This window comes from Fundulus heteroclitus, chromosome 6 (genome assembly GCF_011125445.2).
Source record: "Fundulus heteroclitus isolate FHET01 chromosome 6, MU-UCD_Fhet_4.1, whole genome shotgun sequence".
Taxonomy (NCBI): domain Eukaryota; kingdom Metazoa; phylum Chordata; class Actinopteri; order Cyprinodontiformes; family Fundulidae; genus Fundulus; species Fundulus heteroclitus.
Window position 1 is genome coordinate 4,810,685 of NC_046366.1, and position 25,103 is coordinate 4,835,787.

At 40.9% G+C, this 25,103-nt stretch overlaps 1 protein-coding gene across 4 annotated transcripts; it reads right to left on the bottom strand.

The window, feature by feature from the left end:
* Positions 1–1,054: 1,054 nt before the first annotated feature.
* Positions 1,055–25,088, bottom strand: slc35a3b (solute carrier family 35 member A3b). 4 transcript variants are annotated; one of them, XM_021315606.2, is made up of 8 exons: positions 24,813–25,088; positions 7,925–8,171; positions 7,625–7,779; positions 4,776–4,898; positions 3,646–3,814; positions 2,877–2,995; positions 1,979–2,112; positions 1,055–1,886 (listed from the first exon to the last, which is right to left on the bottom strand). In XM_021315606.2, exons 2-8 carry the CDS (start codon positions 8,121–8,123, stop codon positions 1,796–1,798), a joined length of 990 nt encoding a protein of 329 aa, XP_021171281.2. In that variant the 5' UTR covers positions 8,124–8,171; positions 24,813–25,088; the 3' UTR covers positions 1,055–1,795. The 4 variants fall into 4 exon arrangements, with proteins under 4 accessions (XP_021171281.2, XP_021171282.2, XP_012716446.2 ...); XM_021315607.2 differs by lacking the exon at positions 24,813–25,088 and adding an exon at positions 23,342–23,441; XM_012860992.3 differs by lacking the exon at positions 24,813–25,088 and adding an exon at positions 18,070–18,136.
* Positions 25,089–25,103: the final 15 nt, after the last annotated feature.

The following is a 25,103-nucleotide window of genomic DNA, read 5'->3' on the forward strand; positions in this document are numbered from 1 at the left end:
GCTTCCAGGACACCTCAGCAGAACCAGAACCACAGGCTGATGTCTCCTCCATGCTATGGTCACATTGAGGCAGTAATTCATGCAAAAGCTCCACTAAAGGGCTGCATGTACTGGACTGTATCTCTATAGCAACAAACACATTTATATATTATTGAGAAGGTCCAGAAAGTCTGTTTTAAACATCTTTTAATTGCTCTTATGCAGTAACTGATGCCTTCGTTTCCACTACCTGTAAGCCATAATCATCAGAAATGACTGCAATTAAAGCTTGAAATATATCACTGAAAGGAATCTGTTCACAAATTTGTAAATGTTCACAAATGCTAACTTCCTTAAAAGCATCCGTAGGTACATGAAAGCATGAACCAAGCAGGAAGATCAGTAATATTTCTTTTTATTGTTTTTAGTCGTACTTAAATTTTGAAGTTTGTGGCATCATATATAATAAATCTCTTAAAATAATTTTATGGCTTAGTCGCCACCCTTTATAAACTCTCAGGAGACGCCCCTGCAGTCCTCTCTGTGTTGCGGGAGCCTCCCTGTGGACAGACATGGATGACCGGCGTGTTTGTGTCCTGGTCATGGACTGTCCATCGGCTCATCCTAGAAGCTTTCCAGTTTCCTGCCTGCCACTCCACACACATTGTCACATGACTCATTCGCCATCTGTGCTTCTCTCCAGGTTCACGCCTCACCTTCCTCTCCCCAACTGCACTTTCTCCACTTTGCCTCGCCACAAACACGCACCATCACCATACCAAACCCAAAGGCTTTTGTTAAAATTCACAACTATGCAAACCTGAAGGAATCTACCTGCAATGAGATTGCTGTAGCTACCATAAAAAAAAACAAAAAAAAAAAAACAGTCAGAGGTTAAAACAGGGCACGTTAATTTAGTGTCTCTGCTTTTGACACAGCACCTCATCTTACTCAGGCCTCTGTTGCTATAGAGACTGCTTTGGTTTTCCAGAGAGAGCTCCAGCTGGAAGTGATAGGGAATTTTCCTTTTTATATATATATATTGATAGGCATGCCTACAGACCCCCCCCCCCCCATGCAGTTATACACTTTGATGTAAGAAAGAATCAAGGTGAATACAATTTTAAATCATTAATTTATAAAATGTCTTTATTTACATATATGTGACAATAGAACAAGAGCTTTTAAAATAAATACTTAAACGCTGAGCACCAAACAGTCATGTTGCTTTCATCAGATTTAATTCATCTGGTGTGAGAAAAAGAACATGCAGCATCTCAGGGCAGAGGTAGACCCCTCCTCTTTGCAGAGAGGTCCCTCCTCATTCCTCCACCAGAGGGAGCCCGTGTTCTCCCCTCTGACTCAGATGAAGTCAGCACCAACGTTTAGAAATACGATGCTTTCCATTCCCATGTCATTAAAACAAACAAATTCATAAAAATAAAAACAAGTTCTCCTTGCTGCAGTTTGAACTGACATCTTCTGCGTTCTTTATATCGTTGTTGCAGTTCAGTGTTACTGCATCACAGAGTGTTGACGTGGCAATTCGGCTCTACTGTTCTCTGTCAGCGTTTTAGATGTAAAACACTGTCGGACAGACGCCGTCGCTGCATAAGATCTAATATTTTCTGCAAAGACGGCTGACTCTCTAGAACCAGCTGAATTGTTCCACAGTAACCCGTCCCATTGCTTCAACTCTTCCAGCATTTTAAGTCCCTGAGTGCCAGCGCTGTTCACAGTCCATCAGTCTGGGAGGTGGGTTAGGGGGAAGTCTGCCATCCCATCCATCAGGCAGCACAGCTCACAGAGCTGTCCACTACACTTTGAAGGTGCTGCTGGCAGGTTTGCCCTTGTAGCTGTAAAGAAATGTGGCAGCAATCACCAGCACTGCTCCCAAGAAAAACAAACTGGGGGAGCAGAAACAGAAAGGAGAGAGATTTAGATGAATCCAATACACAGGCAGTAGTGCACTCGGCTTATTTTAGGTTACCACAATTACCTTGTGGGGTTAAAGTCGTTCAGGAGGAAATATGAGATGAGAGTGGACAAAATGATTGACACAGAGGTGGCAAATCCTTTCAGGATGTTGTCTGCATATTTAATCACCACAGCAACGACCAGTCCGCCCACAGCCTGCACACAAAACCATCAAGTTTGAAAGTCTTCTAAACAAACCAGTATGACCCACATTTACTTTCCCTCAATAAATAACCACACATAAAAAAGACTGTCACAATACAGAGAAACTGGGCCTAAAAAAGGGAATTACTTAATTGTTACTTTACTTTGACATTTCAATTTACCACAGTCAGTATTAGCTAAATATGTTTGTGTCATGTATCAAATATGATGCAGCCCTGCAACGCAGGATTGGTCGTAGACAAGCAAATAAAACAACGCTGAAAGGAAAAAGGGTGAAATGAAGTTAGGCACCATGCAAAATTATCCATACCCCATATGTCAGGTTGCAACCATAATCATCAGTTTTATTTTAGTTTCTGTGATGGATCAAAACAAAGGGAGGCCTGGTTGTTAATAGAAAGGAAAATAAAACTTAAGAACGTATTAAGGAAAAAGGATCCCCATGCTTTCTATTTTAAAAAAAAATGTTTTTATTTTATTTTACTGCAATTAATAATTATCCACTACTATGTAATGATCTATGACATAAAATCCCATTAAACTACAGTAAAGTCTGTCATTTTAATGTGACCAAAGGTGGAAAGGTTCAAGGGGTGTGAATACTCCTGCCAGGTGCTGTATATTATTTATGTGAACTATTTATGAATGAAATAAGGCTGAGAATTGTTCTTTTCTTCACATCTCATTAACCAACATAATCTACAGCCCTGTAAGCATAAACTAGGAGATAGGGAAGAGAATGAGAGCGAACAAACCTGCAGGACAACAACTGTGCAGGTAATGGCATTGTAGCCCTGAAACATCCCAGACTGTGTCACACTCCGGCCGTCATACACCATCATTCCTATAAAGCCGAACACAAAGCTGAACAAACCTGCAAGAGACAAAAAAAAAAAAGAGCAGAGGCCAGGAGTTTGTTGGAGCAAATCCTTGAAAAAAAAATATAGAAAACTATACAAAAATGCTGTCATCTTATAGGACAATGGCAGAGCAAAAGAGCTGCTCTCATTATGAGGGGCCGAAGTGCTGAATTAAAATATCAGTCTGAAAAGAAAAAGTCATTCTGTTATTCCAACCATAATTTATCCCGCTTGTTTAAACATAAAGCGGCCTTCACCTCTTCTCACATCTCCTGCAGTGATTTCCCAGAGCAGGAAATGCACAAGCATACCTCGTGTTAGGCCCTGTTTGCTGTAATATATTGACTGTAAACTTCTTTAGGTTCAAATGTTTTGTTAGAGGTAGAAAAAAATGACAAATCTGCTGACACGTGAGTAGTTTTTATTCTAAGTATATTCATCTGAAAGAGAGAACAGTAGGAACAGAGATAAAGTGGAACAGGGTGAAGAAGGAAGCTGCTGAGCATGAAAAACCTGTTTCTGGCACTAACTACAGGTGGTGAACAAAAGAGGCGGAGCAGCTGTACGCTCGACTACAGACCAATAAAGAACAATGATAAGGAAACAGGCAACCTGGAAGACAACTGAGGTATGCAGAACAACAACTTTTGGGCTTCTCTCTTACCCAGCTGTATGTTACGGACCCACACACTCTGCTTGGTCTCTTTCAGGATCTTCTCAAAGTAAACCCCAGCAAAACCACTGGACATGCAGGCCATCAGCACAGCCACCACGCCCACCAGCTGGGAGCCCGCGGTCAGCACCTTCTGCTCTCCTGCCGACTCGGTGGGCCACTGTGAAGCACGAACATAGCTCAGATCAGATGATAAGCCCACATTTGTTTTGTCCATAGTGGTAGAAAATAGGGCCTAGAGAAGAAAAACCTCTACAGTGTTGGGATCAGCGGATGGTTTTATGTTCCTTTCCCATAGAAAGTACACCTGGTCCGGTGCTTCTGAATTTGATCATGTCTCTTTCATAAGCTGAGGCCTTGGTGAAGTTATTCCCACCACTATGCACGTGTGCTCCTTAATTCAGCAACAGGCAGAGCAATTGCTGTCACCACATTTATGCACTCTACGTTTTTCTTTCCCCACAGAAAGGTCTGATGGCTCAGTACTTTTGTCCTTAACTTTGTCTATTTGACTGTGGTGGACCCACTGCTGCCCAAAACTTTCTGCATGTTCTGATCTTCTCTCCCATAAAAAGTAGTCAAGACAGAGTGTGTCTGTGAGTCTGTGTGCTTTTTCCATGAAAGTAGTGATGGCCCAGTGCTTCTGCCTTTCCAGCTTCTTCTCAAACCCAAGTCATTCTCAGCAGATGGCTGCTTATACTGAGCCAAGCTTAGCTGTAGGTCTCCTGTTAAAGGGAGTTGATCCCTTGGACTGTCATCACATGCTTGTTAAGGATGGGGGATTGCTATAAACACGATGACTGAATTTGATGGTGTATTGCACTGTCTGTAGCTCTGTATATTGTCCTTGGGTGCTTAAAAAAGTACATATAAAATAATGGCATTATTATCATCATGATCATCACCATCATCATCATTCTCGTCATTATCATCATCACCACCCCTATTACTGAATGATATAACTAGATTTATCTGAACCACATTTAGACTGAATTGAACTCTACGCAACAGGACGAGAAATGAGATAAATCCGTTTCTATCGTGAAGTGCACTGAGATAACATTGCTTGTGAATGTTCGCCATACAAACAGACTTAACAGAATCCAGTTGACCCGATTTACCTGCACCAGAGTGACTCCAGCCATGAGGAGCAGCAGGGAGAGCCACTGGTAGAGACCCAACTTCTTTCCGAGCATGGAGACAGAGAAGAGCGCTGTGGTGAGGATCTTCAGCTGATACGTGACCTGTGTGGATCACAGATGCAGAATGTAAATGTAAGTTAAAGCAGCACTTATTTGGTCGTGATAAAATGATTTCAGTCAAAACAAGTTGCCAGTGCACGACAGAGATATGCATAAAACCATGCACTCACACTAAACGATAATATCATACTCCCACCAATATTCATGCCACTGGTCTGTGGGGAAAAGGTGGAGTACCAGAACACACAGAGTAAACATGCAAGTCCACGGCCTACCTTCTAACAGCGAGGCTACACTGAAAATGTCCAGATGAATATTAGCTATTGTTAAAGCTACAGTTGGTAATCCTGTTCAGAAACACTTTTTGTTATACTGGGTGAAATGGTCATTCCATCCTGACAGTAGTCAATACATTATATGTTCAGAAATGCTCTCACCTCATCTGTACCTCAAGTTCGGAGGTATCACCTTATCTCTTAGTTTCTACATGCTAATCATTCTTACGTGCTCACGTAACGCTAGTGTTCGTGAACGTTCCTTGCTAGTTTCCTCTTGCTGGCTGCACACTTCTACTGTTTATGTATCTGGTTAGCGTCGATTAGCTTCGGTGTTAGCCGTTCATTGTAGCGCCGCTGCTCTCACCGTTTATTCTGAACAGGGCTGAGAGCAAGAAGCAAACTGCGTACAAGTTTATGAGAAGAAGAGGAAGGCTTCAGTACAGAGAAATAAGACCAGAGTGGATTTGGGAGATTTTTTTCACGCGAACCCCCCGAGGAGCAGAAGAGCGGGTAAGATGGTCTTGCACATGTGCAGTTATTCAAAAAGGGACCTCGGGAAACTTCTGGAAAAATTGCAGACTCTAGCTTAAAATTTACATAGTTAAGCGAAGATAAAGATGTGTACAGTGGAAACAGGAGGTTTCCACTGAAAACTATCTGTAAAACATTTCCAGGTCTCTAAAGAAAGAATAGACTACGCTTAGAAACAAAATTGCATGTTCATGTTTTTAATCCGCTATAGTGTCTAGTCTACAGCCCTACTGAAATTGGAGATGAACGTACCAGCCAGGAGCTCCAAGAAATCACAAAAGGTTTTGTCTTTATGAGTCATGGGCAAAGGAATACCTCACAATGCCGTAAAAACACAGCATTCAAGGCCATGTCTTGTGATAGTGTTACCTTCACCAACTGGTGAACTTTAATGATGCCTTGGAGCTGACTTTAATCACTTTCCTTCCTTGTAAGTTGCAGAGGAGGTGCACAGCTTTTTGTAGCAATCAACAGGCCGCTGACATAATTCTGGCTGGATTTACTGCTTTTCGTATCAGACATTATCTAAATCCTTCGGCTTGCTCAGCTTTTAAGCATCGTCCATGACATTTCAAAGGGTTTAGGGTCAGGGTAATTCCTGCTTTCACCTGTCAAAAAAACCAAATAGAAATGTGTTGATGTGTCGTGTTGGAGCACCTGACTGTGTCCAAGTTTCAACCGGCTAATGCTTGATTTGAGTTGAAGCTGAAGCATTTGGAGACTGTCCATTACTATCCAGTTTGTGCAGTCCTCTAGTACCACTAGTAGCGAAACATACACTCAGCACTCCTGGAAAGAGTCTTCTTCTCATTGTAGCCAAACATTTCCATATTTGTCTCGCCTTTACATTACAGAAGGCCTTTGGCTTCTTCATCTAAGGAGCTGAAAATTTCAGTCATTCTTGACAACATCTGTTTTCTAGCAGGTATTTCTTTCCTGGTAAGCAGCCTTTTAGGCCAAGTGTCTGAACTTGCTTTACTGTGAATGGCGGCTCCCCTGTTCTAGGGAGAGTGATGTAAATTATGTGACCTGTTCTTGGAATAGACAGGGAGGAAACAGATGTCATATTTCAGTGAGTTTGAAGAGAAGTTAAAAAAAATCCTCAAAATGATGGAAGGTTAACAGCTAGTCAGTCTCTTAGAAAAGTTTAGATGGTGTATATTCACTAATTTAGACATGTTCTTCCCCAAAATACTCTGAGTCATTTAAAATAGCCACTATTGGTTTAAATGAGGCGACTGTCTGACAAGCAGTTAACCTTTCATGTACCAACGATTTCTTTCCCTTTGACAAACTCACAGCGTTATGAACTTTTTCTACAACTGAAAAAAGGAATTATTACTCGTAACAAGTTTCAAGAACCTTATTCCAAAACATCTGAACTATCCCATTAAGAAAGGGTTGGAGATTTTCGCCTGAGTCCACGTCTAAAACCAGCTGCTAAACAGTTGAGTTTTTTTCTGATGTAGCAACTTTTTAACCCCTTTGATTCAACTTTGCCCTTTTATACGTGCATTCCACATTCATACAAAGTATTTTACTATCACAACCTACATATGCAACATACTTTCACGCTGTAAGCATATGAAGGACAAAGAGGGCTGTTCAGAGCTTTAATGAGGCTCCAGACAACGACCATATCACTGAGTTGCAGGACAGCCATGGCCAACTGACAATGTGCTGCTGATAGATAGTGTTGCTTTAAACTACAAGCAGATAAAGCTGGCAACATTTACCCATACAAATACAGACCAACTTAAACTAAATACCAGTTCCACCAGGTGTCATAACGAGGCCCTCACTTTGAAATCGGAAGGTATTTGAACTGAGTGCAGTTTTCCAGGGAAGGTTTGACCATGTAACCTGGTTTGACAGCCAGTCTGCATCCCAACCCTTAAGAAAAATACTACATCATACAGCGCGCGCACACAGTCGGTCCAGTCACATTCCACGTGTAACCTGATAGGTGGCTGCATCCAGGTTGGACAGCGCAACATAGAGCAGATTGTTCTGCAGCGTGTAGATCCCTGCAGGCACGGCCAGCTTCATGGTCTCCACAGGCTTGTTCACTATCTCCTCCTTCAGCAGCAGGGCCATCGCTCGCACACTGAGATCTTACAGAAACAAAGGGAGAGTTGTTGGTCACTGGAGCTGAGGGCCACCCATGCAGTCTAGAAAAGGAATGGTGGAGCACTTGTTTATTGTTGTAGTGCCAGATCCACCCCTGCGGATGACCCATAGGACAAAGAACCCACTCACTGTTTTCCATCAAGACGAGGAGGGTACAGGTGAAGATTTTAAGGATCTCAGCGGACACCACAGCGGAGGAGGCCAGGTAGCGGGGACCGTCTTCCTTTAGAGTGCGGGAGTAGCGCATGGTGAGAACCAGCGAGGTGGTCTGCACCACCAGCACCCCCAGGGACAGATACTTTAGCCGCGAGGGCTGGGCTGTGGCCATAACCGTTGCAGACGACTCCTTGTCTGAGTTCACAGATGGGTTTGAAGCCTTCAGAAAGGACAACAGGAAAAACAATAATTATCCAACAGAAAAATCTTATTAGTTACATTGCGTCATATCTGGGTGATCCTCAACAAATAATTACTTTTTTCTTTCCTTCCTTCCATTTCTCTGATTTTCCAAGAAGTCCCGCAACAGCTTTTGACAGCTCTGATTCAAACTGAGCTCCTGTGGCCCCCATGTTGTAACCATTTATTATCCCAACCCAACCCCCACAAATTCATTTTGATCTCCAATTTACAGCCTCACATTACTTTTCCTTCTTTCAGTTCTGTCCTTGAGAGCCCATCTGAGTAGTCAATACAAGAACAGATGGGGTACAATCTGGACAGGGTTCTGGTCAGTCACATGACCCCAAAAAATAACCCACAACCGCATACAGTAAAGCTTCACTTGCCTCATGTCTCAACAACAGGAAAGAGATTGGACATTAATGATGCAGTAAGTAACTTTTGTAAAAAACAAAAAAAAAAAACAAAAAAAACCATATTTGTTAAAACTGTCACTGTGTCTCGACAGTAAAATATGTATGGTAAATGGCTTACACTTCTATAGTGCTTTAACTAGTCCAAAGAGCTTTACACTACAGTCATTCACTCCCTGATGGTGGTGAGCTATGTTAGTAGCCACAGCTGCCCTGAGGCAGACTGACAGGCGAGGCTGCCGTACAGCGGCACCACTGGGCCCTCTGACCACCACCAGCAGGCAATCTGGGTGAAGTGTCTTGCCCAAAGACACAATGACTGAGACAGTCGAAGTAGGGAATTGAACTGGCAACCCATCTATTGCAGAACGAACAGCCACTGTAACCTCTATGAAAAAGAAATAATCAGTGAAAAGTATCAAGCTCCTCTGGCTCCTCTGACTGCTACTAGTCAGAAACAACCAGTCAGCGCCTTACATCAGCCTTGATGTAAGGCTGTAAGGCAGTGTTTCTGAATTTGATAAACAGTTAAGCTCTGTCTCAAAGTGAACCTGTTATGAGGTCGAGGGTATTGTTTGTTTTCTGAAAGGCCTGGAAAGAGCAATCCAAGTTTTTATATCCTCATGTCTGGATCATGCAGAATAGCGATGCCCATCATCTTAACGGTAAGTGAACCAAGGCTGTTTGTCACCTACTGATATTGGCTTCACTCTGCTGGCTTCCAGGTTAACTGGATTTCTCAGTGACATGGATTTGATGCATGTCCATACGTCGGGAGGGTTCATAGGTTATCAGACCAGCTACTGCTGGAAGAGACTGAGACACAAAGCCCATGACCAGCTGCCCCGAGGCTCTGGAACAGCTTGCTATGATTGCTCTTCCCAGATATTTGGTATTTCTTACTGGATCTAAAGACAAAGTTATAAATAATTTTGTGTGTTTGCAATAAACAAATTATACAGCTATTGTTGAAATAGTTAAGTAATAGTCATATTTCAAGGACTTCATCCAAACATAACACAGACTACTGCAGTCTCAAGATGATTCAACCCCTGAAGGAATATTCATAGAACATGTAGGCAGACGAGGTGGGGTCTCCCAGGTATACATGCGGCAACCATTCAAGGGCCTCGTTATTTGCATCATGTGTGCTTGAAATAAAACACCTCAAATCACTGTTGACACTAAAGTTTCATTGCATGTTGAAAATATAGCCAAGTCAAGAAGATCACCACCTTGTGGAGGAAAATGTCTAAAAAAAGGCCCTGAATAGGCCTGGAGACACAGTTGGAAATAGGGTTTGCAGGTTTCATGTTAAAAGAACACGGGCTCCACTACCTGACGGCAAAAAGAAAAGGTTATTACTGCTGCCACCAGATTCCCATGGAAGCAGTTGGTCAAAAACTCTCAACTGACTGCAAAAGACCTGCAGAAGGCAACGCTCCAAGGCAACACTACTGACCCAAAAAAAGCACAAGAAAAATAAGTTCCAATATATATAGGATTGTATTTTGCCTTTGTATCAGTGGTGTGTGTGCGGGAGGAAGATTGAAGCCCACACTGAAAAAACCCCACCCATGCTGCAGTGATGCACGGTGGGGGATCAGTGATGCTCTGGGGCTGATTTGTCTCCTCTTGCACTGGAAATCTGCAGTGTGAGGAAAGAAAGTTGGATTAAATCTAGTGCCTCTCATGATAGGCCGGCGGTCTGAAATTTAGCCAGACATTGTTGCTATTAAACAGATTATTTAAACCATAAAATCCAAGGAACATCTGCAGGAACATGCTGGAAAGACCACTGTTATGCTATGGAACGCTCCACTCCAAATGAAAGGGAACGAGACGACTCTCCACCCTCAATTTCAAGCAAGACAGTGGGAGAAAAACGACACAGGTCAACTGAAGAGGCGAGAGAAAAGGACATTTGCCTCAGAGATATAATGAAAGGCATCACGCAGCTCAGAGAGAAAATGGACAACACTGACCAACAGGTGAGACACAGCAGAGATGTGCTCCCGACCCTTACTAACAATTTAATGCTAACAAAGTTAAAGAATGCAAGACAAAGGTGAAAATGCTGACATTAACAAGAGGCTCAGAGGAAAAATAGACAATGAGATGGGGCCTTCGTATAAAAGGCATGAAGGAGGAGAAAGATGAGGATATCATGTTTTCAGTCATTGAGACTTTAAAGCTCATTGTTCCTGAATCAGAGGCAAGGTTTCGAGGAGGAAGTGGATGCTGTTCACAGGCTGGGAAAGAAGATGGCTAGCAAACACACGAAAGACATTGTTCTGTTCCCATGAAAAAAAATGAAGGAGGAAATCTGGAGGAAAACAAAAAGTCTGCTTACTGCCAAGAACTGTGTATCAGGTTTGCCGAAATGCTACCCAAAGAGGACTAGGAGGAGAGAATCCGTCTTTGGCCTCTTATTGATCCAGCCAGGAAAGCTGGAAATGTGGCCTATTTTCATGGTCCCTTTGGATATATGGAGGGTGCCAAATGGGAGTGGATGGTATGCATACAAGATAAACTGGAGATACAGGATTTGTTGAGGGACTTGCAAGTGCAACTCTTCAGTATAAGGTTTCTTTTGCCAACTGAATGTCATTCCTTGTTATTTGTTTACTGTAACTGTTCCTAGAATTAAACCCTTTTTTTTCTCCTTTCGATTCAAGGGTTTGTTATTGTTGTTTTTTTACGTTTAATGAGGACATCTCATCCGATTCACTAAATGTATGAGGGTTAAAAGATATTGTTAAAAGGAAGGCATTATTTCTGTTTTCAAAAGGAAAGAGGACAAACAGTTTTTTTTTTATTTCAAAAGATTCGCTAATTGCATACAGGTGAAACTTTTTGGGCTAACCAATGGGGCGACAAGATTTCCTTAACAATGGTACAAATCGAACTGGAGGTGTAACAATCTGTTTTAACAAATCCCCATCAATAATTAGTAAAACACAATCTGTTTTACTTTTTTGTTGATCAATACACAATGATATTTGACTTGATAACAGTGACTTATTCAATTAAGTTTTTTTATTTATTATTTTTAGACTTTTATACAGCTTTTGACTGTGTTGAACATCCATTCCTAATGCATACTCTCTCTTATTTGGGTTCTGGATGAACGTTTCTTAATATTGTGGGAATGCTTTATAATAACATTAATAGTTCGGTCTCTTTGAACTACGATACTAGTAGCCCTAGATTTGCGATCAAAAGAGGGATGAGGCACAGATGCCCCTCTTCCTCTTAACTATTTGTAATGGTGGCTGAAATGTCATCTATTTTGATTAAATCCAGTGACATTGAAGGCATTAACCTATTTGGACAAAACATATTAATAAGTCAGTTGGCTGATGACACAACTGTATTTTTAGAGAACAATCAAATTCCAATAGCATTACAAAGTTTAAATTGTTTTTCTAAAGCACCTAGATTGCAACTAAATACAGATAAATGTGACCATTTATGATTATCCCTTGCAACCACTGAATAATATAAAAGTAAGGAAAGAGGTAAACTATTTAGGAATAATCATAAAGTTGAAACAATATCTGGTGAGAAGAATATTTTTAGCAATATGGAAAAATGATAAGCAATTTTAAGCAAATGGTTGCAAAGAGACATCACTATCTTTGGAAGAACGTTCCCATCCAATGCGGATAGCTTATCCAGATTAGTCTACCAAGCGTGTTCCCTGCTGGTGCCACCATACATTATTAAGGTCATAAACAAAATCCATCTTAACTTTGTAAGGAGGAACAAATGTCATTACATCAGAAAGGAAGATATGTTTAAAAGCAATGAGGAAGGTGGTGGTAATGTATCTAATTTTACTTTTATGAATGGTGTCTTAAAACTGAATTGTCTGAAATAATTTAGTAACAGCTCACATTCTTTCTGGTGTGTGATTCTTAATTTTATTTTTTAAAGCTTTCTTCTAAGATGTGATTTTGATTATAATAAGTTGCCCCTGAAACTGTCAGAGTTTCATCAACAGGTTCTGCTTTATTGGAAACTCTTGTACCTGTACAAACACAATTTCACTCCACCATGGAACAACAGGTATGGTGTGATTAATAGAAAACCTGTATTTTTCAAGAGCTTGTTTATGAAAGGATAAAGGAGAATCTGGGCTATCTCACATTTTATGAATGACAGTGGTGATTCAACGTTTTCAGTTTGAAATCTCATTTTGCCTTTGTTGTCAAGATTTAAATTAAACTGATAAAAGCTACACCAACACCTCTTAAATATATGGTTAAAGACACGGTTCACTCCCACTGGTCTGAGTCAACTGCTTATACAAAACACAAGCTTTACAGATTAAAAATGACAAATTAATGAGGAACCTTTTACACAAGAGAATGTACCCTCCTCAAGTTATACGGCCGTATATTTTTAGGGATTTTAGTACAGAATTAATATCTAAAATTAACAACATATATATCCTTCCCTCTTCCTCCAAAAGTCAAAGAAATCTATTTAAAAAATTGACATCTACCCATCCAATATTTTTATCAGGTCAAGATTTAAAGTTGATATTGCCGGATGCACATTCTGTGTAACCTGACTCTCACCAGCTGTATGTCGCTCCGCCTAGCTTCACTCACATCCATCTGGGACCTACCTCTCCCATAGAGAGTGATTTCTCCAACCAATTTTATTGTCTAGCCAATCAGGACGCAGGGCTGGAGTTTCATAGATGTGACGTAGTGGAGAAGCCACCGTGAGACTGTTTTGATTTAGATAGCAATGGCGGCTCGCATCGAGGAAGCAAGCGTTAACATTGATGCTGCTATTTCTTCCATGTTGTCCAATCTACCTAATATTGTTTCATTAAAAGAACATCAGAGAACGCTCTGAAGGCTTTTGTTGGTGGAAACCATGTTTTCGCCCTTCTCCCGACCGGATTTGGCAAGTTTTGTTATCTGGGGCGTGCCCCCGGCGGAGCAGTTAGCGCGAACCATGTTAGGAGGCCTTTAGTCCTTGACGCGGTCGGCCCGGGATTGACTCCGACCTGTGGTGCTTTGCCGCCTGTCTCCCCCCCTCTTCCTGTCAGCTCACTGTCAAACACATTTAAAAAAAAAAATGTTTTTTTTTCCTGCGTCGCTCTCATCAGCGTCACGGGTTAGCTTCGGTGTGAGTGGTTGAAATAGCACGTCGATAAAGATGACAGACAAGTGGCTTATCCAATCATATGCAAGGGTTTTTGATAGGGCCCAGCCTTCTGAAACGCCATTCCTATGGATCTGTTCCAGATGGATGAGTGGAGCTAGGCGGAGCAAAATACATCTGGCTAGGGTCAGGTTACATTCTGTGAGGATGAAGAGGAAGATTCAGATCATCTCTTTTTCCTTTGGAGAAATATGTGGAGCTGGCTCTAGGACCGGAGAATCTGATAGCCAGTTCTCACTTTAACAGCAATAAAGTTTGGCATTTATTTCTAAAACTCTAAGATAGAATTCCTAATTAATAACGTAGTATTGTTGGCGTAATTGTCTGTTCACAGATGTAGATTTTTTTTAAATTAAGTCAAATATGTGTTACTGAGCCAATTGTTGGAAATGTTTTAGTGAGTCTCTTAATTTAGTTAAAAGTAAATCAGCTCAACAACTTTGTAGTTTCATTAACCACTTTGATTTGATATAAGCCTCCTTTTTAATTTTGTTACACTTTTCTGTTTTATATTGTTTCACTTTGTCATTGGTAAAACTCAACATGTGTAATCTAACAGTTATTCTGTATTACTATTGTTTGACTTGTTTTGTCTGTAAACTGTTTTTTCTTCTTAGAATAATAATAAAAACGAGTCATTAAAAGTTTTTCACAGCCATCTTCTTGCAAAGTCAAATAAGAACTCATTCACCGAGGGCTAATAAACACAACATTAAGAATCAATTGTCCAAAAGGGTATTGATTTCTATTTCAGCAAATTGTTCTTAAAATATTAGTTAAAATGTTCAATTGTCCCTTCTGCTTTGCATAGTGAGCTGGTTGTTTGAACAGAAACCAATAGTTGTCCTTAATTAGCTTTAAAGCTATTTGACCGCATCCCAAATTCCTCAAAACAAACCTTGGTTCTTAAACATACATAATTACACTGAACCATGCCATCATTGCATACTTTTTTGGTTTCAGTCTGATAATCTGAAGCTTGTAGGCCAGCATTTATTGGTTATTGTTTTCAGCTTTATTATCTGTTCCTTTCTCTGAAAGCTATTTAACATATTCCTTTTCTTTTTGCTTGGTGGTTAGTTGACGATTAATTAAAGTGTTTGTTGACTAAAGTAGTTTAAGTGTAAGTATTCAGTTAATAAACTCTTGAAATCAGAGGGAAATTGTTTGTGCTTATTCTGTGTATGTGTTCATTACTTTCTGTTTGAGAACACCTGAGCACAAATTCACTCCTTCTCCTCTTGTTCTATAATACCACACCTCAGCAGGCTGGTATTCATAAAAAAATAAAAATAAAAAAAGACCAACAGAGACCGGGAGCTATTTTGCTATTGGTCATCTAAATTTAAATGACTAACTTTGTTAATAATTATCTGGGGTACTTATTAAACGCTATTCATAACCAAACCAAACTATTGTTCCACAACAGCTTAAAACTTTGAATGGCACTGTAGTAATTATTTTGTTACCTGCTGAGCTGGGGAAAACCAATAAATGGACACACCTTTTAATGTCCATATAAAAAAATAAACACTGGGTTCCTGTTCAGCTGTGTCCAAAAGGTGGAGCAAGTCTAAACAAAATGGCAAAGTTGTAAAAAAGAAGAATCAAGACATTAAAGCACCGTGATAACAAGCATTAAGTTATACCTTTGAATATTGAAAATGTAAGCTCTTTCAGTGCTAAAAGTGCAGGAAAGTCCTAGAAACTGACAGTATTTCCCCCTCCTGCCTGAGAGCCTGTGTGGACCAGCTGCCTCCCCATCTTTGACTCGGGTCTTTAACAAGTCTTTGGGACTGTGGGAAGTTCCCTCCTGCTTTAAGCACCACCATCATCCCAGTCCCCAAGAAATACATCATCACAGCATTAAATGACTAAAGACTTGTTGCCCTGAGTTCTGTGATCGCAAAAAAAAAAATCACAAACCTCCTACTGAACCCCCTGCAGTTAACTTAACCGTTAAACAGATCGTCAGACGATTTGGTCACCCTGAGACTACACACCATCCTGCACCATCTGGCCTATCTAGGGACATACACTAGTTTGTGGACTTCAGTTCTGGTTTGAACAACATCAACCAAGACATCTCCCACCACAAGCTCACCCAGCTCACAGCTCTGACCTCTACTTGTCAGTGGATCACCATCATGACCAACCAGCAGCACCAGGTGAATCTGAGGACTGGCATTTTTCAGGGGTCTATTCTCTCCCCACTCATCTTCTCTGTGCACTGCACCCATATGACCTCACCTCAGCAGAACCATCTCTGAAACTCCTGAAGTTTGTAGACAACACTATTGTCAATGATCTGATCCAGGACACTGACAGGTCTGCATACAGACAGCAGGTGGATTGAGTGGTCCTCTGGTGCAGTCCACTGTTGCAGTAGATTAAGCTTCAGGTTAACCTATCTCATCAAGACTGTGCAAATGAAAGTATACTTCCAGAAAACAACCCTATAACCCATACCCTCGCCATCCTCAACAACACTGTGCCTCCTGTGCATACGTCCAGTTCCTAGGAACTAACCCTTTGTCGGGACCTGAGCTATATGCCACCTTCTTTCTTCTGACTCTAATCCCCTGACCCCATCACAAACCAAGCACCATACCATGGGGGACCGACCCTTTATCTTTAAATGATCTTTAAATCATTACTTCAAACCAACCTCTTCAACCTAGCCTTTTCACCATAATCACCTTCGTAACTTGCAGCCATTTGGTTATGTTGTCCGTTTTCCTTTCCCTGTTAAGCGTCTTTGAGTGTGCTAAAAAGCCCTATAAGTTAGGTGTATAATTATTATAAAATGGTACTATTTTTAGGTAATTACACTGTGGCAGTCTCATCCCAGCACATGCCTAATCTGGCATGTATTGCTTGTTTTTTAAAGAGGTGATTTGTAAGATTTTATTATTAGCACCGCAATTATATTTATCAAGCACAAACAGCCCAAGTCACACCATAATCATAACAGCTGTCACAGAACTGGAGCACTGTCACATTAGAGCACATCAGTGTATGTGTGCAAGAGCCTGTTTAAAGGTCCTAAAAGTTCATAAGCACATGCTAGATCAGCTAGCAACACGGATAGTTGCATTTAGAAGCAAACTTTGTGCAACAACATGGATAGGTCCTTTTCTGTGTGTGTTTTGTGGCTCCAGCATTATGATGCAGAATGGTGAAGTCACAATGTGAAAATGTATTACCAGCTTCACGTCTGCTGCATCCTGGGGGTCTGGCGACGCACATTCTTTACTCTTCTGCTTCATATTTCCTGACTGAAACTTCTGAGTAGTTTCAACGGAACTTCCTCCCTCTTTCGTCACCTCATTACCGTGACCCAAGATGGAAAGCTGCCCATGCTCTGAGTGAAGAAAAGGAAGATAGAGGCAAACTCTCCACACCAAACCGGAGCAGGAACCTCGCTCCTAAAGACAGGCGGTCTTCAGTGGTTCTCTGCTGGTGGTGGGAGGAGCAGAGGCATGTCTCCACACTGACGTTACTAGCTCCAACTACCGGCAATCTATCATCACTCCAGCATAAGCCTAAAACAGATCTCATTTCCAGAGATCATGTCTTCCTTTAAGAGTATAAAAGACAAAGTCCGCACAGCGCTATTATGAAACTGCTGTATAATATTTTACTGCCTTAGAGACGCACTAAAAAGAGGATGTAAAACAAGCCAGGCAGACCAAAACCATGCTCCAAAAACAGCAGGAAGGGTGTGTTCAACACACTGACGCGCTTATGTGTTAGCTGCGCAGAGTGGAGGGGGCACGGATGCACAAATCCGCCTCTGTCTGACTCCGCCAGAGTGTGTGTGCGCATGTGTGTGTCCTTCCACACACCAAACACACCATCCACAGTCCACAGAGGTTGAGGAACTGCATGTTCCAGGGTCACACACTGAAACATTAAGCCAGTGGGGAAAGTTAGGCTTTAACAAAGCTTAAAGCAATAAGCTGCAACAGTAAATACACACTTTTCTTACCATTTGTGTGTGAAATATAATCTATGTATCATTATTATAATTTGACAATCCTTCAAGATGATATTACATTAGAATTTTCTTGATCGACCACAGGGTGAAACACATCTCTTCAAAAATAGTTTACCCCTTCTTTTTCTTGAATGCAAAAGGAGAGGCTAAATGCAAACTAAACCAATCAGTTGTCTTACATTCCAGGAAGTTTGCCCACATAAAAAAAGCAGGATGACACGCAGCAACCACAACATTCTGAAAAATATGAGAAATAATCAGAAATCCCCCGTACCAACCTGTGTAGACATATCCTGCATCTGTGTTCGACACAAGCCTCAGCTGACACCACCGCTTCCCTGAGAGCCCAAAGCTAACTGAACAAGTTGGAGGAGGAAAACCCGTTAGTAACAAAATACCTGGGTGCAACTGAATTCAAAACAGGTTCTGATAGTGTCAGCAGGTACTAATAAAAATGTTTGCAGCTTGCTAAAATATTTATACCCATTGATCTGTTTATTGTGAATCTATGTATTGTATTAGCCCAACACAAAGTAGAGCTCAACTACGAAGAGGAAGAAAATGATACATGGTTTTCAAAGTATTTTACCTAAAAATGAATCAGTACTTCCTAGATCCACCTTTTGTTACGGTGGCACATCTTTTTGCTTCTACTTCCTCACACTGGCCTTTTTCCGCATTCCTCTCTGCTAAATAGCCAAGCTTAGTCAGACTAGATGGAAGCAAACAATTTTCAAGCCTGGCCAAAAATTCTCAACTACATTAAGGTGTGGGTTAGTACTGGGCCTTTCTAACACATGAATTAGCATCGACCTATGCAAGGGCAAATTCTCAGTTATCTGGGTCATGGCACCTAACCTGACCCTAGCCATATGGATTTTGCTCCGCCTAGCTCCACTCATCCATCTGGGACCTCTCCATAGGAATTGCCTTTATTGAAGGCTGGGCCTTATCAAAAATCCTTCCATATGATTGGATAAGCCACTTGTCTGTCATCTTTATCGACGTGCTATTTCAACCACTCACACCGAAGCTAACCCGTGACGCTGTGAGAGCGACGCAGGGAAAAACTAAACTTTTTTTTTTCTTTTAAATGTATTTGCGGCTCTAGTGGCACGCGTTTTATTGACAGTGAGCTGACAGGAAGAGGGTGGAAGACAGGTGGCAAAGCGCCGCGGGACGGAGTCGATTCCGGGCCGACCGCGTTGAGGACTAAAGGCCTCCTAACATGGTTCACGCTAACCGCTAACCGCTACGGGCGCGCCCCGGAAAACAAAACTTGCCAAATCCGGTCGGGAGAAGGGCCAAAACATGGTTTCCACCAACAAAAGCCTTCAGAGGCGTTCTCTGATGTTCTTTTAATGAAACAATATTAGGTAGATTGGACAACACGGAAGAAATAGCAGCATCAACGTTAACGCTTGCTTCCTCGATGCGAGCCGCCATTGTTGTCTGAATCAAAACAGTCTCACGTCACGATCGCGTTTCCACTACGTCACATCTATGAAACTCCAGCCCTGCGTCCTGATTGGCTGGACAATAAAATTGGTTGAAGAAATCACTCTCTATGGTAGATGTCCCAGATGGATGTGAGTGGAGCTAGGCGGAGCGATATCCATCTGGCTAGGGTCAGGTTACATGGCAACAGCAGGCAGGCTTAAATCAGAGGCAACCAGGGCAAATTAGTTTGCTGTAGCTTTGACCTAAACCATCGCTGGGCCCAGTCTAAAACTTTAGCCGCTTCAAACAGGTTTTCTCCAGAGATTATTCTGCCATCCACAGTATTTTGCATGAAGGAGAGATTTGGTCTCATCTGACCAGAACACCTTCAGCAGGTTTACTGCGTCTCCTACATGGTTCAAGGCAAACTGCACACTGAACCACTGATAGTTTTCTTTCAGCAATGGCTTTCTGGTCATGTAAACTGATTCTTGGGGATTATCAAGGTACTTAGGAGGAAATGTAAAACAGGCCTTAGTGTTGTTTTTTGTTGTAGTTGAGCAGTGCTTTTGGCCCTTGAACTCTAACAAAACACCTACATAATATTTAATAGTCTGTTCCTGGCTACTGAATTTTAAAGGAGCTATAAGTAAGATATTTACTGTAAAATCAACCTAAATCATTCCCATCTGTCACCTGGGATGGAAGTAACGTTCCCTATAAACAGACGGTCCTCTCCATCAACAATGTCTTAGTCACGTTTTTGTCCTTTCAAACCTAGAGTTAAGGTCCAGAAGTACTTCAGTCCGGTGTGTAGCCCGTGTCTATTTCCTGGTTCCTGAGCCAGTTAGATGAGATTTTCCAGGGTTCCCAAAATACAGCACAGCATTTGGTATTTTATCTTGGCAAAAGAGCTGCAGTCTGCAAGCATGGAAGCCAGTAAGAGAAGCGGACCAGAAATGGAACAGAATACAGCATAATATACCAAACCTGTGAAAGTAAAAATTCACAATAGCAACACACCGTTTAAAAACAGCATATTAGATTGTTGTGACTGGCAAGCTGTTGTATCGATTTGAGCCACAAGGTGTCAGTATCACTTATAACTTCTTTAAAGGAGCATAGCGTAAATTCCAAGATGTTTGCAGAAGTTTGCCCCATCTGGCGACAAGTTCAAATGACACCAGAGTTGTGCAAGTGCATGGGAGAAGAGGAAAACTATCTGCCACTGCTACAGCACAGGTCTTTTGTTTAGAGGTGTAATGTCTTATGAGGTAAGAAAGTTATAAATATTGAAGTTAGCCCATGTTTCCTTGCTAATGCATCGATTATGGCAGAGACTAAACAAAGTAGTCAGCCTCTAGAGGCAACTGTGGTAAATAGAAAATAGCTCATTTTATACGTTGGGCAATAGGGCAGTCCTCAAATAACGTCAAATTACAAAATTTAGACAAATGGGTCGCGGCCATCTTGTGGTCATAAAAAAAGAGCAGTAATGCATGAATATTTTTGTTGTTTGAGTCAAATAGTGAACAGATCGGTCCTGAATATCACCTCAACAGACATATTATGGCAACAGGCAAACATGGCTGCTGTGTTGGTATCTGCAGGAGTGACTCGCGATATGGTGATTATGATCATATGAAGGAGTTTTTCCCCCCACAGATTTTCCAAAACCCCAGAGGATTGCAGATAATTATTTAAGTATATAGATATGTTTATATATATATATATATATATATATAGACCACTAAGAATGTAAATGAGACATTTACATTCCTATTTCCTTTTTTGTATTTATTTTTTTTTGGTATTCTTTTGATCCATTGTTGATATGAAGATTCACTGTATATAACTGAATGTACCTTCCCTACTCTGCACCTTCTTGTATGAGCCGATGTGACGAGTGAATTTCTCCATTGTGAGATCAATAAAGACTATCTTATCTTATAAATCTCAGTGCTTTATATGAGCTTGTAACCAGGAGGACATTACTGTAGGATTCTGGACATCTAAATGTGGTTTCTACATTTCCTCGGTCTCAAGGAGCCAACACCTGAACATTCAGACCTGAAACCAGCGACTGCAGCATCTGGGCACGTAGACTACGTTTATTTGGCTTTTTCTCAGCAGCTATAAAACTTCATACAATCCATGAGGGGAGTTTATGTGAGCTTCAGTGTTGCATTTAGTCCGCTTCTTAGCAGCAACTTTGGCCTTGTTTTTCTCTATAGTCACTTGTAACATTTGTGGTTGAGGATTCTTTGGCTTATTTCGCAACGTAAAGTCGCTTTATTGGACTTTGTTTTTTTCAGACAGAACACTTATCTCTTGCCGCCCAGCAAGAGAGCAGGGCTTTTTAGATCTTTATTCTACTTCAAGTTAGTGGACAGGTAACCTAACTCTCGCCAGCTGAGCTCCACACTGCTCCACACATCCATCTGGGATTGCCCCATTGGAGATGGATTTCAGAAGGAGGGGCCTTATCAAAAATCCTTGCATTTGACTGGATAAACCACTTGTCTGTCATCTTTAAAGTCGTGCTACAAGCTCTTGCTAAACCTGGTCAGGAGAAGGGCGAAAACATTGTTTCCACTAACAAAAGCCTTCAAAGCTGTTCTCTGGTGTTCTTTTAAAGAATTAATATTTGGTAGACTGGACAACACTGATGAAATAGTAGCATCAATGTTACCGCTTGCTTCCTCGCTGTGGGCAGACATTGTTGTCTGACTCCAAACAGTCGCTTCTCTGATACGTCACATCTACAAAAACCCACCCAGCGATCCTGATTGGCTCGTCCATTTTATGTGGCATTGAAATCCCTCCAAATGGCAGCGATTCCAGATGGAAGTGTGGAGCTCTGCGGAACATCATCCATCTGGTGAGAGTCTGGTTAGCAGACAGGTTCTCTTCAGTTGATTTCTTGACTCCCCAGGTCTGGCAGTTATCAGGGCTGGGTGCGACTGCTGAAATTTAACCCAAAAATCTGACTAATCCCAGTTAATTTATGATTCAGCAAGGTGGATGATTAAATATTTCACATGTACTGGGCCAGGTTGGTTTGGATAGCTTTTTTCCCCCTTTATACATGAAATCATTACTTAAAAACTGTGCTTTGTATTAACTCCGGTTGTCTTTGTCTGTAATTAAATATGTTTCATGATCTGAAACATTTAGATATGACTAAAATGCAAAAACAGAAGACATCTTTAGGGGGTTAAATAAACAAATCAATCACAGTGTCATAGGCTCAGTAGAGTTGGTTGCATTTAAAAACACACTGTAAACACATGAAATCTGTCTCCATTAGACAAAAGCAGCAGAAACAGTAAATTATTAAAGGAGCAATATTAAGTTGTGACTTTTAAAACAACTACATTAGGAACATTTCCTCTGTATTCAGAAGTAGCACATTTGTCAGTCTATTAAAATCTAAAAGGAATCTAAGTTCTAAATTTACACGCTACATAAACCTTGAAAGCAAACTCTACGGTTAGTATTACTCTTTATAAACATTGCTGAAAAACAGAGCTGTTCACATCTGGTTTCTGTGTGCAGAGTCAAGCACTGTGACCTGCGGCTGGCCTTGGGTTCCAAGTAGCAGCTTGTTTCGCTTGTGCCTTCGGCTGGCTGTGGTCAAAGGGAGACTGAGACATACAGGTCAGCCTGTATAGATGCGTTTGGATTGGGATAATATGAAGCATTCCTGTGTAATAAATATGTCTAAGTCAGCTAAATGGGTCAACTGGTGACATGGATCTGAGCAGTGAACGTGAATGTCACCAGCAGGAGCAGGGTAGTAATGGGAGTTGACTTGAACAAATATTGGATTTCCTCATCAGGATGCGGATCTGCTAAGCCAAGGAAGGGAGTCCCCCCCCCCACACACACACACACACATACATACAAACACATACCTCCCATCCTCTTTAACCCACATGTTTTAAAGCCTGCTTATTTCGCTTCTAAGTTGATTATTATTAAACGCTAAATTAAGCGACTGGACACAAACAGTGAGATAGTAACATATAAACATATTAGCGTGCCGCTTGCCTCTGAAGACTTTTCTCCCTTCGTGTCGTGAAAGAAGCCCTTCATCCAGAAACTTACCCAGAGGACTGCTGCTTATCTGTGGCCATGGATGGCAGTATGCAGGCATCGATTCATTCACTGCTGGCTCTCCAACATAACGCTTACAGTCAGGGAGAAGTTTCATGTAGAAATGCAGAAAGCGGTTGAGTGAGAGTCGCTCCTCCTCTGCACTCAGTGACCTTAGGCATCAGTGGAGATCAGCCTTCTGTCCTGCAGGATTTATATCAGTGGCACCATTTGAGGGGGGGGTGGGGGTCAATTGGTTTCTGTTTTATCTCAAATGTTTGTTTTTTTATTTGTCTGTTCTTGGCTACAAGAAGGAAATATGGGTCACTGTTTCTTGGAAGACACATGCTTTCTTTAGCCAAAGCATCTACTAGTAAATTATAATACAAGCAAAACTTGGGCAGCAAAAGAGAAATACTGTAATATATATACGAACAAATATTCCCCATTTTAAGAACATTACAATTTATCTGCTTACTATTTATATGGTCTTGCGTCGTAGGTCTGGCACGAAAGAAACAAAAAGTCTATCAGTTTTAAGTGGTCCGTATGGCTGCAAAAAGCGCTATATAAGTTCAGTCCATTTACTATTTATCAGCATAAACTGCCTGTGCTAGTGGGCCAAAAATGATACCGTTCTTGTAAAACCTCTGCTTTAGCTGCTCCCCTGGTTCAAAATGATGGATTTAAGTGAATGGGTCATTATCTATTGAGGACAAATGACGCCACAATTTAATACATAACTAAATCATTTTATATATATTTATATATATATATATATATATATATATATATATATATATATATATATATATATATACACATATATATATATATATATATATATATATATATATATATATATATATCCCATGAATGAATTTCAATATATATAGAGTCCTGCTCACCATTATTGGTACCCCTTTATGTTTTGCATAACTGAGTGAAAATCTTCAGAAAAAAATGGAAATGTACCAAATTTATATCAGCAGGATCTTTCAATTGGAGGTCCAAAGTAATTTAGCAAAGACAATTGTTATTTCAACATGGATATTGTAATTCCAAAGGAAAAAACAGAAAGCCAGCATGTGCACTAATACTGACACCTTTGGCAGCGATGACAGTCTCAAAGTGTTTCTTATATCCATATAAGCTTCTTGCACTGGTCGGGTGGTATTAGAGTTAGCGATGTTTCTTTCATATTAATCGAAGGGCTTAAAATACCACAAATCATGTTTTCATTCAGAATGACAAATCCGTTTTACAAACCTTTAGAAAATGCAATTATTCAAATACATTATATTTCAATGTGGGAACATTTGAGACGTGCTATGTCCCCATGCATTGTGCAAGGGGCAAATGCCATTTTGGCAATCATCCTTACCCAGCGTTGCAAAACTACAACAAAAAGTCGGTGATTGCATTGAACAACAATTTCAACTGCATTTGTTATCACAAAAACAAAATCGTGTCTTTTACTTACTTCAGTGTGGCGACATCAATTCAGTGAAAGAGGGAGATGTGCATCCAGAAAAGTTCGCAGTCTGTACGGCTTCATGCCTTGGTCAGACGAACCTTATTCACGCATTTAACATTCAATGGCAGCGTAAAGCTAAACAATACGACCTAAGAACAAAATAAGTAATTTGCAGGTTTGTGTCTAGCTAAAAGTGGCGTTGTAATTCTGCAATAATGGGCTTTGGAGAGTTAAACCGTTTTAAACTTTAGCAACTTGCGTTTCTGGACGGCCAGTCGCGTCTACTTATCGCGAGGT